The 13,457-nt window shown below is 37.4% G+C and overlaps 3 protein-coding genes across 3 annotated transcripts; 1 reads left to right on the forward strand and 2 right to left on the reverse strand.

Annotated features, from left to right (window-relative positions):
• The first annotated feature begins 614 nt into the window (after positions 1 to 614).
• Positions 615 to 5,184, forward strand: LOC111776868 (histone H2B.11). Its single transcript, XM_023656266.1, has 3 exons — positions 615 to 1,161; positions 2,450 to 2,454; positions 4,587 to 5,184. The coding sequence occupies exons 1-3, from the start codon at positions 708 to 710 to the stop codon at positions 5,025 to 5,027; spliced, it is 900 nt and encodes a 299-aa protein (XP_023512034.1). The 5' UTR covers positions 615 to 707; the 3' UTR covers positions 5,028 to 5,184.
• A 2,479-nt stretch (positions 5,185 to 7,663) lies between these two features.
• LOC111776864 (histone H4) lies at positions 7,664 to 8,244 on the reverse strand. The gene has a single exon (XM_023656261.1). It carries the CDS (start codon positions 8,172 to 8,174, stop codon positions 7,863 to 7,865), a length of 312 nt encoding a protein of 103 aa, XP_023512029.1. The 5' UTR covers positions 8,175 to 8,244; the 3' UTR covers positions 7,664 to 7,862.
• A 3,374-nt stretch (positions 8,245 to 11,618) lies between these two features.
• On the reverse strand, positions 11,619 to 12,276 carry LOC111776865 (histone H4). Its single transcript, XM_023656262.1, has one exon. The coding sequence runs from the start codon at positions 12,193 to 12,195 to the stop codon at positions 11,884 to 11,886; it is 312 nt and encodes a 103-aa protein (XP_023512030.1). The 5' UTR covers positions 12,196 to 12,276; the 3' UTR covers positions 11,619 to 11,883.
• Positions 12,277 to 13,457: the final 1,181 nt, after the last annotated feature.

Below are 13,457 nucleotides of genomic sequence, written 5' to 3' on the forward strand. Positions count from 1 at the left end.
TTGTTTTCTAATAATGACCTTTTAAGTATCCATTGTGTGTTTTAAGAATGTTCTTTCATCGTTTAATATTCGTTATGTGTTTGAAGTACGAATATCATCTTGAATCATAATACACGTGTTTTTTTTAATAATATATATATATATATATTTTTTAATTTAAGGGTATTTTAATTTTTTTTTAATGTTGGGTCATAAATTTTTATTTTTTTTATAGGATAAAATTGATAATTTTAAAATTTTATACACATTATTAAAACAAATTATAAAATTGAGAGTATTTTTTATAATTTACTGAAAAATGAATATTTTCTATAAAAAAAAGTCTATATTACGAATATAGAAAGTTGGTGGCAAAAGGGTTAAATTGGACAATTCTTGGTGACACGTCACCAATCCGCAACCGATATGAACAACGAATAAAGAGCTACCACGTGGCGGCCGGTCTGGGTAAGAAGGAAACTTTGTGCTGAAGTCATGCCTCTTATAGACCGTTGATTTATCGATCATCCAAAATAAGATCGAACGTATTATATTAAGACAGGTCAGCAATCTGAGGCTTCGACCGCAGCAAATCAAAACTTAGCGAAAGCTCGTATAAATTGATGAGCCCGAGTTGGTTCTTCTAAGCAATTAGTATCTTGTTGTTCATCGATCCCGAATCCGATTCTCAATTTTCCACCGCCCGTTGTCTGTCTCAGCAAATTCCGATGGCGCCAAAGGCAGATAAGAAACCCGCCGAGAAGAAGCCAGCCGCTGAAAAGCCGGCCGAGGAGAAGAAATCTGTCGCGGAGAAAGCTCCGGCGGAGAAAAAGCCCAAGGCTGGAAAGAAGCTTCCGAAGGAAGGCGGTGCCGCTGCTGCCGGAGATAAGAAGAAGAAGAGGTCGAAGAAGAGCGTAGAGACGTACAAGATCTACATCTTCAAGGTGCTGAAGCAAGTTCATCCTGACATCGGTATTTCCAGCAAGGCCATGGGTATCATGAACAGTTTCATCAACGATATCTTTGAGAAACTCGCTCAGGAGTCATCTAAGTTGGCTCGCTACAACAAGAAACCTACCATAACTTCAAGGGAGATCCAGACAGCCGTCAGGCTTGTTCTTCCCGGTGAGTTGGCCAAGCACGCTGTGTCTGAGGGTACTAAGGCAGTAACTAAGTTCACAAGTTCTTAGAATCTGAATTAGGCGAAGCAATGGATGCCGATAGGTGCCTTTAGGTGAAAGAGATTATTAAGAAATTAGGGTTAGGAGCTCTGTTTTACCTATTATGATGCGTTCCTGTATTTGATAGCTTTTGGATTTGACAAGTTTTCTCATATAGATGCTTATGATTTGTAAATTCTACTTTTATGTGCTTGTAATGGAAGTGATTTTGTTCATCTGTCTCTTCTCGTCAAAAGAAAATTATCTGGCTGATCTTCGGAGCGGAATTGTTGATCTCTTACCTTTTGACCTTGCTGATACTCGTCTGAATCATATCATTGGGAATTTGTTCCTTGCCGTCAAAAATCAGTGTTCGCCCGTTGAATTTGGTGCTCTTGGATTTGTTCTTCCTGGATTGAGATTGGTTAGCTGCATCATAAACTTTTGCACACTTTCCATCGTGATTAATTAAGCTGTCTCATCTATGCATACATGTTTTAGATTCTTGGACTTTTTGTAGCCTTATTCTCAACTGATCTCTCATCAGTGTCTATGCTGTTTGGTATCTTGATTTGTTTTTGCTTGAATACTTGGGATTTCTCAAGTATGGCGTAGAAATTTGATTTGACATTGGTTTTAATTGTGTTTTTTTTGGCTGTAATCTGTCAAGCACGAGATGAATTTGGCTACACAATACAAGAAAGTGCTGGTGCTGCTACTGCTGGCTGCCACTTGAAGACTTGTTGGGTTAGATGTTCTTGCTTGTTCTTTGATTATTTTGAAATCGTAAATAACCATGATTGTTGCCTCAATAATACTCTATTACTTAGTATCATCTTAGTGCTGCCATTGCTGAATTTTCAAGGAATATTTACATTTCTTAAACTTGTCGTTCATCAGATCGATATTTTTGTTTGTTAGCTTGTCTGCATCATATAATCAGAAGACTCCAAATTTGATGGTGTCTTCTGTGAAAGACTGAGTTTATGTTGTGGGTGGTAACCGCGGTGCATTCTGTCTCTTTCTCCAACCTCAAGAATAGATATCTATTTTTTTTTTTTTTTTTACACTAATCGTAGGTTTGAAATAGGGTCTCGGCGTTCTTTTGCAACATGATCATACTATCTACTTTTCTTGAAGCATTTTTAAGAATCTAGACTATCTTTACAAACTAACACGGATTCTTAACACTTTTTTGTCTCTACTCACGTGTTCTTTAGAAATTTTTTTAAGAGATCACTTAGCATAAGATTGTTCTATTTAGCTAAACATGCTTTAATCTTAGAGTTTTTATGATCGAGCCATTAAAGGAGAAGTTGTTGGATCTTATATGTATAGGTCGTGTGTCGTAGCTTTCAATTCTTGTAAGTCCTTAACCGTACTCTCTTTAGTATCACTCTCATTCGTTTCAATCATGTATCTTCCTTTACTCGAGTGATACATTAATAGTTGTGGGTTTTGTTTTTTGGGATCATAACCCTTATATTTGGTAATGAATTCGTATATTTATCGGTATTAATGTCGGTAGTGCCCCTTATTTATAATTGAATCTTCCTTTACTCTAGTGATACATTAATAGCGATGGGTTTTGTTTTTTGGGATCATAACACTTATATTTGGTAATGAATTCTTATATTTATCGGTATTAATGTCGGTAGTGTCCCTTATTTATAATTGAATCTTCCTTTACTCAAGTGATACATGGGTTTTGATTTTTGGGATCATAACACTTATATTTGGTAATGAATTCGTATATTTATCGGTATTAATGTCGGTAGTGTCCCTTATTTATACACTCGGGATCTTTCCTTTATGACCATTTTGAGCATAAGATTTCATAGCTTAATATCTATAGTGTCCTTTATTTATGTACTCATGTCCATTTTGAGTACAAACTTATCGAGAGTGTCCTTTATTTATATACTTAGGATTTCCGTTATGATATTATCTATTTTGAGTATAAGTTTTTATAGTTCAACTTCAATACTATCCCTTATTTATATACTTATGATCTTCTAGGCTTAAAAAGTTTTTTTTTTCTCTTTTTAGGTACTAAAAAAACGTGGCAAGCTGATATGAATGAAACAGAGAAGAATCTTCCTTAGGCAGTTTGTTAAACGTGCACCCATTTTCCCTCCATCTTCAAATAAAATAACCCCTCGATGCCATACCCACATTCATCCGCATCACAAGCCTCGTCGTTTACTTTCTTCTTCCTTCTCCAATGGCCATCTCCATCCTCCACCGCTTCTCTCTGTATCCCCCTCTCTGTCTCATCGCCGCCAAGTGGACGGCGCTACTAACGCTAACAGCCGCCGTGGCCTCCTTTGCTCCAGTGTTTATTTTCACCAATGCGACGTCGCTTTCTTCGTCGTTTTCCAAATCATGCGGTCGTGACGGCTACATCAGGATCCCGCTGGACCTTCCCGGCGATGTTCTGTGCGTGCCGGCGAAAATGGTGAATCGGTCCAATTTGGATTTCTTCGTTCCTACTGTGTTTGCGGCACTCGGCGTCGGCGTTTCCGCTTGCTTCGTTAGATCCGTTGGATTGTGGGAGAATCCTCAGACTTCTCGATTCGATCACAGTTGATGCAATTTCAAGAACAAAGGCTCTTTGTGTTCATTCATGTCGCGGACGATATTCGATCGATCCTCGGCTCTGTTTTGAATTTTGCCGATGAAAATTTGGGGTTGGTGCCGCTGCTCAGAGCAAGAGGTCTGAAAAATTTATTGGGCCTTGAAACGGCCCATTCAAAATGGACTGCTGCATGATACTGGGCCCAAGCCCAACTTTGAATGGGCCTCTTTCTATTTTGTGTCAATTGTGTTTAGAAAAATTTAAAATAAAAATTAAGCGTCTTAATTAAAAATTAATACATTTTAAATTTTGTATAGAAAATAACTATTTGATGAGGCATAAAAAAGTTAAAATTTTATTTTAATTTATTTATTTTAAATACTATTTTTAGATGTCCAATTTTTGTATTAAATATATCTTAAACTTAATTATATTATTGGATTTGGTTAAATAGTAATAATAAATATTTAATTTTGATGATATATAGAGATATGACGTCAAAATGGTTGAGAACTGGACAATACTGGATTACAACTCACCAATCCGCAACTAATATGTAGGACGAATAATAAATTGCCACGTGGCAGAAGTTTGGACATGGCGGGAACTTTTTCTAAAGTCATCCCTTTAATAGACCGTTGATTTATTGCTCATCCAAAACATGATCGAACGTGTTTTATAAAGCCAGCTCAGCAATCTGTGGCTTCCTTTGTGAACGAATCAAAATTTATTGAAGTCACGTATAAATACGTAAGTCGCACTTGTTTTAGGGTATTCTGCATTCTGCTGTGAGTCGATTCGAGTTCGATCTTTGAGTTTTCTCTTCTCTTTGTTAAATTTAGCGATTTCCGATGGCACCTAAGGCCGAGAAGAAGCCCGCCGAGAAGAAGCCGGCCGCCGAGAAGGCGGTAGAGGAGAAGAAATCAGTCGCGGAGAAAGGACCGGCGGAGAAAAAGCTCAAGGCCGGGAAGAAGCTGCCGAAGGAAAGCGGCGCTGCTGCCGGAGACAAAAAGAAGAAGAGGTCGAAGAAGAGCATAGAGACGTACAAGATCTACATCTTCAAGGTGCTGAAGCAAGTTCATCCGGACATCGGAATCTCCAGCAAGGCTATGGGTATCATGAACAGCTTCATCAACGATATCTTCGAGAAACTCGCTCAGGAGTCTTCTAAGTTGGCTCGCTACAACAAGAAGCCAACCATAACTTCGCGGGAGATCCAGACGGCCGTCAGGCTTGTTCTTCCCGGTGAGTTAGCCAAGCACGCTGTTTCTGAAGGCACCAAGGCCGTGACTAAGTTCACAAGTTCTTAAATCTAAAATTAGGTGATTTTAGGTTGAAAAACTGGAAAAAAAAAATTAGGGTTTGTAGGCTCTGCTTTTGGATTTGTCGATTTCCTTCACCAATAGATGCTTGTGATTTGTATATGCTTCGTTTCATATTCAAGTAATGGAATTAATTTTTGTTCAATTTCGCTTTTCTTTTGCAATTAATTGAATAATTTTAAAATTCTGTTATTAATTTTGAGAATATTACAACAGAATATTTAAATGGTCTCTTCTTTGGCGAATCCCTATACTATTGACGAATCTGTGAAACCCGAATTCCCTGCGCCTTCGAAGATGGCCTCTTCTTTGGATGGAGTTTTGATGATATCATTAAGAACAAGGGGCCAGAACAAGGGGCCAAAATATTAGCAGTGGATTTGTGATTGTGTGGCACACTTCTCAACAACAAATGAGTTAAGCCTATTCATTTTCGTATCACCTATGGCCAAACGACGTATGCTTGATCATTTAGCTCAAGTTTAAGAAGAAAGTTTTAGAAAATTGGTAGAGAGATTTTAAAATCAAGATTTTAGAAATTGAAATGGGTGTTATATGAAAATGTAAGTAAGAGGCAACAACTATTTACTGTATATAACTATTGAGTACAGAAAAGTTGATAACTAATCATATCCCCTATAATACATTTGGAGATATGATGATTTTTTCGAAACATCATACTTCATAGAAATACAAAAGTAGAACACTTCAACATGGAAAGACAAAGGATTCGGCTTGTCATGGACATACGGCCATGGGCAACACGCCTTGGATGAGCATGACCGTGACACAAAACTGATTGGAATGATCGCATTAGCAAGGGGCCTTGAAGCATCCCTAGTATGCCGGAGTGGAGTTGTTGAATGTGGCACGCAATGGCTCCCCTTGCTGCATGTGATCGTGGTCTTATAGAGTATTTTAAGTTACGAAGTTGCAAAGTAGTACGCACACAACAAAGCATCAACATCATAACTCGAGTTATTGGAACTTTTATTGAAATAAAACTTCAGAAGGACGTAAGTCGGGTAAACACCAAGTAGAATTAATCTAATCATTAGAAGTATTCGAAAAATCGATGAACCAACCCAATACATACAATTTAAGTTAAGTAATCCCCTCATTTGAATTGGGTTGAGTTAAAAAAATCTCTAAACTCTCATCGTAATTAAGGGTTTATCACATCATTCTTTGCTCTCATTTGTGTTGGTTCAGGGCAAATACACAATGCACAAAATCAGATGACTTAAAAGCAAGCAAGTGCCAATCAATCAGTGAAGCTCAAAATAATGCTGAGAGAGGAAGAAGCAGGCAAAAGATGAGATCAATTCTTGGAATTGGAATTTACAGGCAGCATATGAACACATCATACACATAGAGGAAGCTATACTGATAAGGTCTTCAACAATTAAAGTAGAAAGTACCCAAGGCTAGAGGGGAAAACAAGTGTGAAAGTACTACAGCCTAATATCTGAATGTTAAAACAAGATATAGACGAGGAAGAACAAAGGAATCACTAAAGCTCCATTAGTATATCGAAATCTGAATGTTACCTGGTAAGCAGTAACAGATGATAAAGAGCACACTTAGCTAATGGCTTGATCCAGTAGAGAAATTGAAACCTGTCACAAGACCTGAAATTCTATTCTCCATCACAAAATCAGCATCACAAAATCAGCATGGAGTGAAGTCTAGTATTGTAGCAACTCAAGCCCATCGTTAGCAAATATTATCCGCTTTGGCCCGTTCTGTATCGCTATCAACCTCAGTTTTAAAACATGTCTACTAGGGAGAGGTTCCCTTATAAGGGTGCGGAAACCTCTCCTCAGAAAACGTTTTTTTAAAACCTTGAGGGGAAGGCCCAAAGAAGATAATATCGATTAGTGGTGGAGTTGAGCTGTTAGAAGTATAAAACATATTATCATCTTCAAACCTGTCACAAACAGAAAAGTCATCAGCGGAGTGGTGTAAGGGGCAACCCAAAAAGAACTCTCACCTGAAAATATTTTGAATTTAGCAAAGAAGACAGCTACAGAAGTGCCTTCGTGGTCAACCTGCTAGTTCAAGCATTAGTTGCCATTGCCGGAATTAAATGTTAACCTGCAACATGAATCTAAGCAGCCCCAATCTCAAATAATGCTGGCAGGTCAGATAAAATTCATGGCTTACAACTATCACGGATTAGTTTCCTCCCCTGGGTTATCAAAGCAAAACATGTAGAACAATGGAAACAACAGATTCAGATGACTCATTATTCCATTCAAGCAGAGCATAATAACGTATATTCTTACATTTCATATGAACTTTTGATGAGTTCATAGTCCCAAATTCTGAATCAGAACATGAACTCCGAGGAAAAATAGGAGAAAACAAAGCGTCAGATCATGGGCTCAATCAAAGCATACATCAATGCAGTGGAAAACATTTGAAACTTGAATAGATACATACAAAGTGCATGGATGAAATTTGATGTTCTAATCAGTTCAAACTTCAGCGCTGAAAGTTGAATGACTCAAAACCCTTCCAATGCAGCGAAACTCGTTTATACAGTAAATAAAAGAAACCGAAACTCATTTTTCTTTGGATATAGTACAGACATCAAATTCATTAAGTCAGATTGTTGACTGTGCAGGAAACATAGTTCATTGACGAATCAGGGAGAAAAGGCGAAATTCTTATAGCACAAATCTTCAAGAAAGTAAACATTCCGTCATTTCTAAACTAATGAGGAATTAACTTACAGAAAACTCATAAGAACAAGTTCGTCTACGAAATACCAGATCAAAAGTAATGATCTACAATAAATTTTCGAATTAAACCCTAAATCTAACCTCCGAAACCGTACAAAGTCCTTCCCTGCCTTTTCAAGGCATAGACCACATCCATGGCAGTCACCGTCTTCCTCCTTGCATGCTCAGTGTAGGTAACAGCATCACGAATCACATTCTCAAGGAAAATCTTCAAAACACCTCGGGTTTCTTCATAGATCAATCCACTGATACGCTTCACGCCACCTCTACGAGCCAAACGACGGATTGCGGGCTTTGTAATTCCCTGAATGTTATCTCTTAAAACCTTCCTGTGACGCTTTGCTCCTCCCTTTCCCAGCCCCTTACCTCCCTTACCACGTCCAGACATTGTCGCCAATGATTTCGGGGAATGAACAGCGCTGTGAGTCACCGTCCAGAGATTTGATTTTGATGTTCGATTCGTGCGGGTTCGGGCAATTTATGGATGAGGAAATTCGAAGCCTGATTTTGGAGTTTAGCCAAGACTTATGTTGTCCGTTGGATCTTTTGAAAGATCGACGGTTCAAAAGGTCGATCCGCGTGAAATCCCTCGTTTTTTTTTTTCCTTCGGCGGGTAAGATAAAATTCCCGAGTCCGGGCAGCGGGAAGGCCGAATTTTAATTTTCAGCAGCTGACCGCTATTGTCCAATGTAATTTTTTCGTAATTAAATTTCTATATATAGACGAAGTAAATGTTAATGTTAATATTTTTTTTTCAATTTCTAATATTTAATTGAATAAGAAAATAATTAAAAGAATAAACGACAGATAACATCCCTACCAAGAAAAGGCAAAAACGCTAAAAAGACCAGTTATGAAGATTTCTATGGTTAGATGAGAGTTTGTATCATCTCTTTTGATCGTCAAAACGATGAAGTTCCTATAATACCCTTTATGAAGATGAAGATAATAACTTGGAAGTTCGGCTCGAAAAAACTAGCATGCCAAAGATCTTCCAATCACTTTGATAAACCAAGGCATGTCTTCATCGAGCTCCTGAACATATGAGTTTTATTTTCATGTATTGTTGTATCTAGCATATTAGATATTGCGCACGGGAAGTACTTTCACAAGAATAAAACTCAAATGAATTGACAATATATTTACAAAAATGAATCCCGTATAATACTAAATATTATCTTTTTTGTTTGAACCTAGTTTGAGAGTTTGCTCGAAAGAACTAGCATACCAAAGATCTTCCGATCACTTTGTTAGATCAAGGCGTATTCTTGTGCAATGTTGTATCTAACGCATTGAGTGTTGTGCACGGGAAGTAGTTTCACAAGAACGAAAGACGTGTAGCTGACGAATTTTAGTACAAATATTGTCCAGCCACATCTGTGTAACAATATAAACATTCTTCAAATGTAAATGAAGTATGCCAAATGCGTCCTACCCCTCAATTTTCAACCATCAAGCTGAGTATTTAAAACACTTCCCACGTTGCTATCAAACGGATTTGTCTTCAAAACAAATGATACACAAACTCACCAGTTTCATATGTGCCAAGAACCTTTGAAGCACATCCTCTTTAAATCTGTAAAAAACAAATTACATAAATTAGCTGCAATATAGAAATCTGTTTCCGAACGTCCTACTTTTGATACGTCTGAGTATAACATGTTAGAAACCACGACTCTCCACTTTGAGCATAAGCTCTCATAGCTTTACTATTAGTTTTCCCAAAAAGTCTCATACCAATGGAGATGTATTCTTTATTTATAAACCCATGATCAACCACTTAATTAGCCAATTCTCACCAATCTTCCCCTCGAACAAAGTACACCATAGAGCCTCCCCTGAGACCTATGGAGCCCTCGAACAGCCTCCCCTTAATCGAGGCTCGACTCCTTTCTCTAGAGCCCTTGAACAAAATACACTTTTGGTTCGACACTTGAGTTACTTTTGACTACACCTTCGAAGTTTACAATTTCTTTGTTCGAACTTTGAAGATTTACCCTAAACTTTAGGTTAGTTTTGCATGTTTGAAAACAGAGAGATTATACAAATAGCCCGTGGATAAAACCATCAAACTTCATTCAAATATGATAGAATCGAAACGATATTGAAATATAAAAAGACGACGAACTGCAACGATATCAACCAGGTAGATATAAACTTAGTAGTTTGAGGTACTTGGACTCTCCCACTCTTAAGTATCTAAAGCCCAAATCAACCAAACAATTCTCTCCCTCTCAGTCGTCTAAACCACTCTATTTATATCAAAAGTTTCCGAACAAACTCCCTAGCTAATTACAGATATACTCTTAATATCTCAATAATAAGACTCCTGATAGCATTCCTACAATAGTAGAGATCTAAGTAGGCTACGGATCCAAGTTTCATATAATCTAATTTCAATACCTTGCATCAATAGGAAGAGTAATAAGAACAGTAAGCACAGCTAAAAGCATGAACGGGAAAAGACCGATGAGGGAACGTGGATCATACACGCACTTGCAGTAGTAACATTGGTAAACCAATGCAGATTTGAGCTTAAGAAGCAGTAGGTTCTATTTTATATTTCATGGGACTTGTATAAATATTCGCTTCCCATTATAACCAAACTTAAGATGGGTAAATCTGAAATATTTGGAGATATGGTAATACTAAAAACCTTCCCATATCTGCCACGCCTAATGGAAAATAGAATCAACATATGATATGATATCCCAAAAGCACATGTAAGGATCTCGATCAAGCATCGAATGGAACCACGATTAGTAAGGAAATGCATACAAGCAAACAAGGAGTTGAGATCAAAATCATGAACAGTAGTAAAAATATCAAGAAGTTGAGATCGCAGACCTGCATGCACGCATTCCATTGCCTGAAAGAAGTCTCCCACTAAATCCACTTCAATGTAGGATGCTAAACCTGCAAAGCTTGAAGACCTCGATAAGAAATGATAAAAAATGAATACCCATAAGGCTCTTAGGTTTACAGCACCATTGGAAGGAGACCATGGCTGCTTAACATCATTTTAACTAAAATTGCTGCTAGCTGCTCGATCCAATAGATTGATTCAATACACATGCCAAGTATTAAAACACTTCATAAGGATCGTAACCAGAGCTCTATAGATTTCAGAAGTGAAGATTGATGAATACTATCAACCTGCAAAACTCGTAACTAAATTACCTCATGCCCACCTGATCATTAAGGAAATCAAATGTTTTAACACTGTTGAGTACCAAAATAAAGAAATATATCAATCCCAACAAAAGGGATACCAACAGACCAGCAAAATTACCTCAGAATTGCATACTGTATAAGACTAGCCAATCAAAAAGGAACTTGCAATAGATTCTTCTTCTATAAGAATTTTAAGGTTTATATGCAGATTCCTAGAGTTAATGCTGTTCGTACTAAAATACCATAAAGATATAGTAAAACTATAAATGAACCTCACAAGTGCACCCAGATGAATGTTCCTCGTTGGTAAGTTTTCCAGAACAACTATGAATTTGTAATATCATAGTTTTGTCAATACCAAAAAAATTAAAGACAACGATGATCCTTAAACTACCGCATTGACAGACATGGATTCAATTATTTACACATTCACTTAATTCTTCTATAACATTACAGATTCTCACTATCAAGATCGCAATTCTTTGATATAATTCTTAGGAGATTGAAAATCAACAGTATAATCTCCATTACAACAATATAGGCTTGTTCGTCATAGTAAATTAGCTATAGCATAGTTCTTCCATTCAGTATCTTAATTGAATCTTGTCTGAGATCCAATATCTATTCGACTAAGTCATGAGAATCGTACACGATAAAGAAATTCAAATTCCGTCAACTATATAAGAAAGCTGAAATGATCGCAAGTGGAGTTTAAAGATCGGATTACAGAATCATTTTTCGAGTTGGAGCGAAAGAGAAGGAGATAGGAAAACAGCCGGACAAACGAATAACAACTTAAAGGCATAATTTGACAATCAACCAGTATCAATTCTGCTAAACAATGGAAGACAACTTGCAGAAACAAAGATAACTAGCAGAACAGAGACAAAACTATACAGCCATTTTTTAGACCAAACCGTGACCTAACCTCCGAAACCATACAAAGTCCTTCCCTGCCTTTTCAAGGCATAAACCACATCCATAGCAGTCACCGTCTTCCTCCTAGCGTGCTCGGTATAGGTCACAGCATCGCGAATCACATTCTCGAGGAAAATCTTCAAAACACCTCTGGTTTCCTCATAGATCAAACCACTGATACGCTTGACACCGCCTCTACGGGCTAAACGACGAATGGCAGGCTTGGTAATGCCCTGAATGTTATCTCTTAAAACCTTCCTGTGACGCTTTGCTCCTCCCTTTCCTAAGCCTTTGCCGCCCTTTCCACGCCCAGACATTTTCTCGATAGATTCGGGGAGATGAACAACGAATTGATTGACAGGAAATTTTTTTGTTTGATGTTAAGAATTACTGGTTCGGGGTATTTATGGGATATACGATACGGGAAGTGTTAATTCTAGTCGGATTTGAAGTTCGGAAGAGAACCCCATTGTGTCCGTTGGATTTTCTACGATATCGACGGTTGAACACCACGATCCGCGTGAAACATGTACGGATCGTGATTTGAAAATGAGTTTCTTTCGATTATTTGGCGGGCAGAGCCGGGCAGCGGGAATCCAAAATTTTGTTGCCCATTTGGCAACAACCAGTCCCTCGTCCTCGAAAAGTACTTAAATTTTCAAAATATTTTTAAATTTTTAAATTTTATATTTAATTGATATATTATGCTAATATAAATTTTAATTTAAATAAATACATGCATAATTTAAAAAATTCATTTGAGACTAAATTTATAAAATAATAAAATAATAAATAAAAATTATTTTTATTTTGAAAATTCATGATTTTTTAGTTTGTACCACCGATCATAGTTGATGTTTTATCCACTAAACTAGATTTAAATTTACACGTATTATTCTAATATCCGTGTTTGTCATGTATTATTTTGTTTATAATAAATAACGAGAAACAACGATATAGTATAACAAGAAAAAATCCGCTCAAGCATAACATCACTCAACAATAAGTTGGAGAACTTCGGAAAAGAATGGTCTACAAAGGTTACGATTTCACTCCCGTCACTAGTCCTGCCTTATGCATCCTCTTCTTACCGTTAAGGTAAGAACTTGGGGGTCGATTCCCATAATGTGACGGGCGGTGTACAAGGCTCGAGAACGAATTCACCGCCGTATAGCGGACTTAACAATCCACGATCATAAGGAGACAAATGCCTCAAAAGCTGAAAGCTGCAAGTGTCTAGATGACCATCGTGCCTCGACACCGAGTTGCAGCACATTCAGCATCGCTGGAGGATATTGAATACCCCTGCAGATTCTTACAGTAGCCAACTAGTTGTGTGTGGGAGTGCATGTTTTGCATTCTTTCAACTGTAGGGGTTCCATCTTCATTACTACATCAGTGTGCACAATACACACAAACAGCATCCCAATTTCCCAACAGAATAGGTTGGGAGAATATAACAAGCAATAGACATTGATACAAGTAAAGATGAGTAGCCATTACATGAGTTTAGTATTTCGATCGGTTGGGAATATTCTAACCTAATCATGTGCTTAAAAACCGTGTAGGGCTCGAGCTG

This window comes from Cucurbita pepo, chromosome LG16 (assembly GCF_002806865.2).
Source record: "Cucurbita pepo subsp. pepo cultivar mu-cu-16 chromosome LG16, ASM280686v2, whole genome shotgun sequence".
NCBI classification, from domain to species: domain Eukaryota; kingdom Viridiplantae; phylum Streptophyta; class Magnoliopsida; order Cucurbitales; family Cucurbitaceae; genus Cucurbita; species Cucurbita pepo.

Coding starts and splice junctions, on each gene's coding strand:
- LOC111776868 (XM_023656266.1), top strand. CDS start 708: ATGGCGCCAAAGGCAGATAAGAAACCCGCCGAGAAGAAGCCAGCCGCT.
- LOC111776864 (XM_023656261.1), bottom strand. CDS start 8,174: ATGTCTGGACGTGGTAAGGGAGGTAAGGGGCTGGGAAAGGGAGGAGCA.
- LOC111776865 (XM_023656262.1), bottom strand. CDS start 12,195: ATGTCTGGGCGTGGAAAGGGCGGCAAAGGCTTAGGAAAGGGAGGAGCA.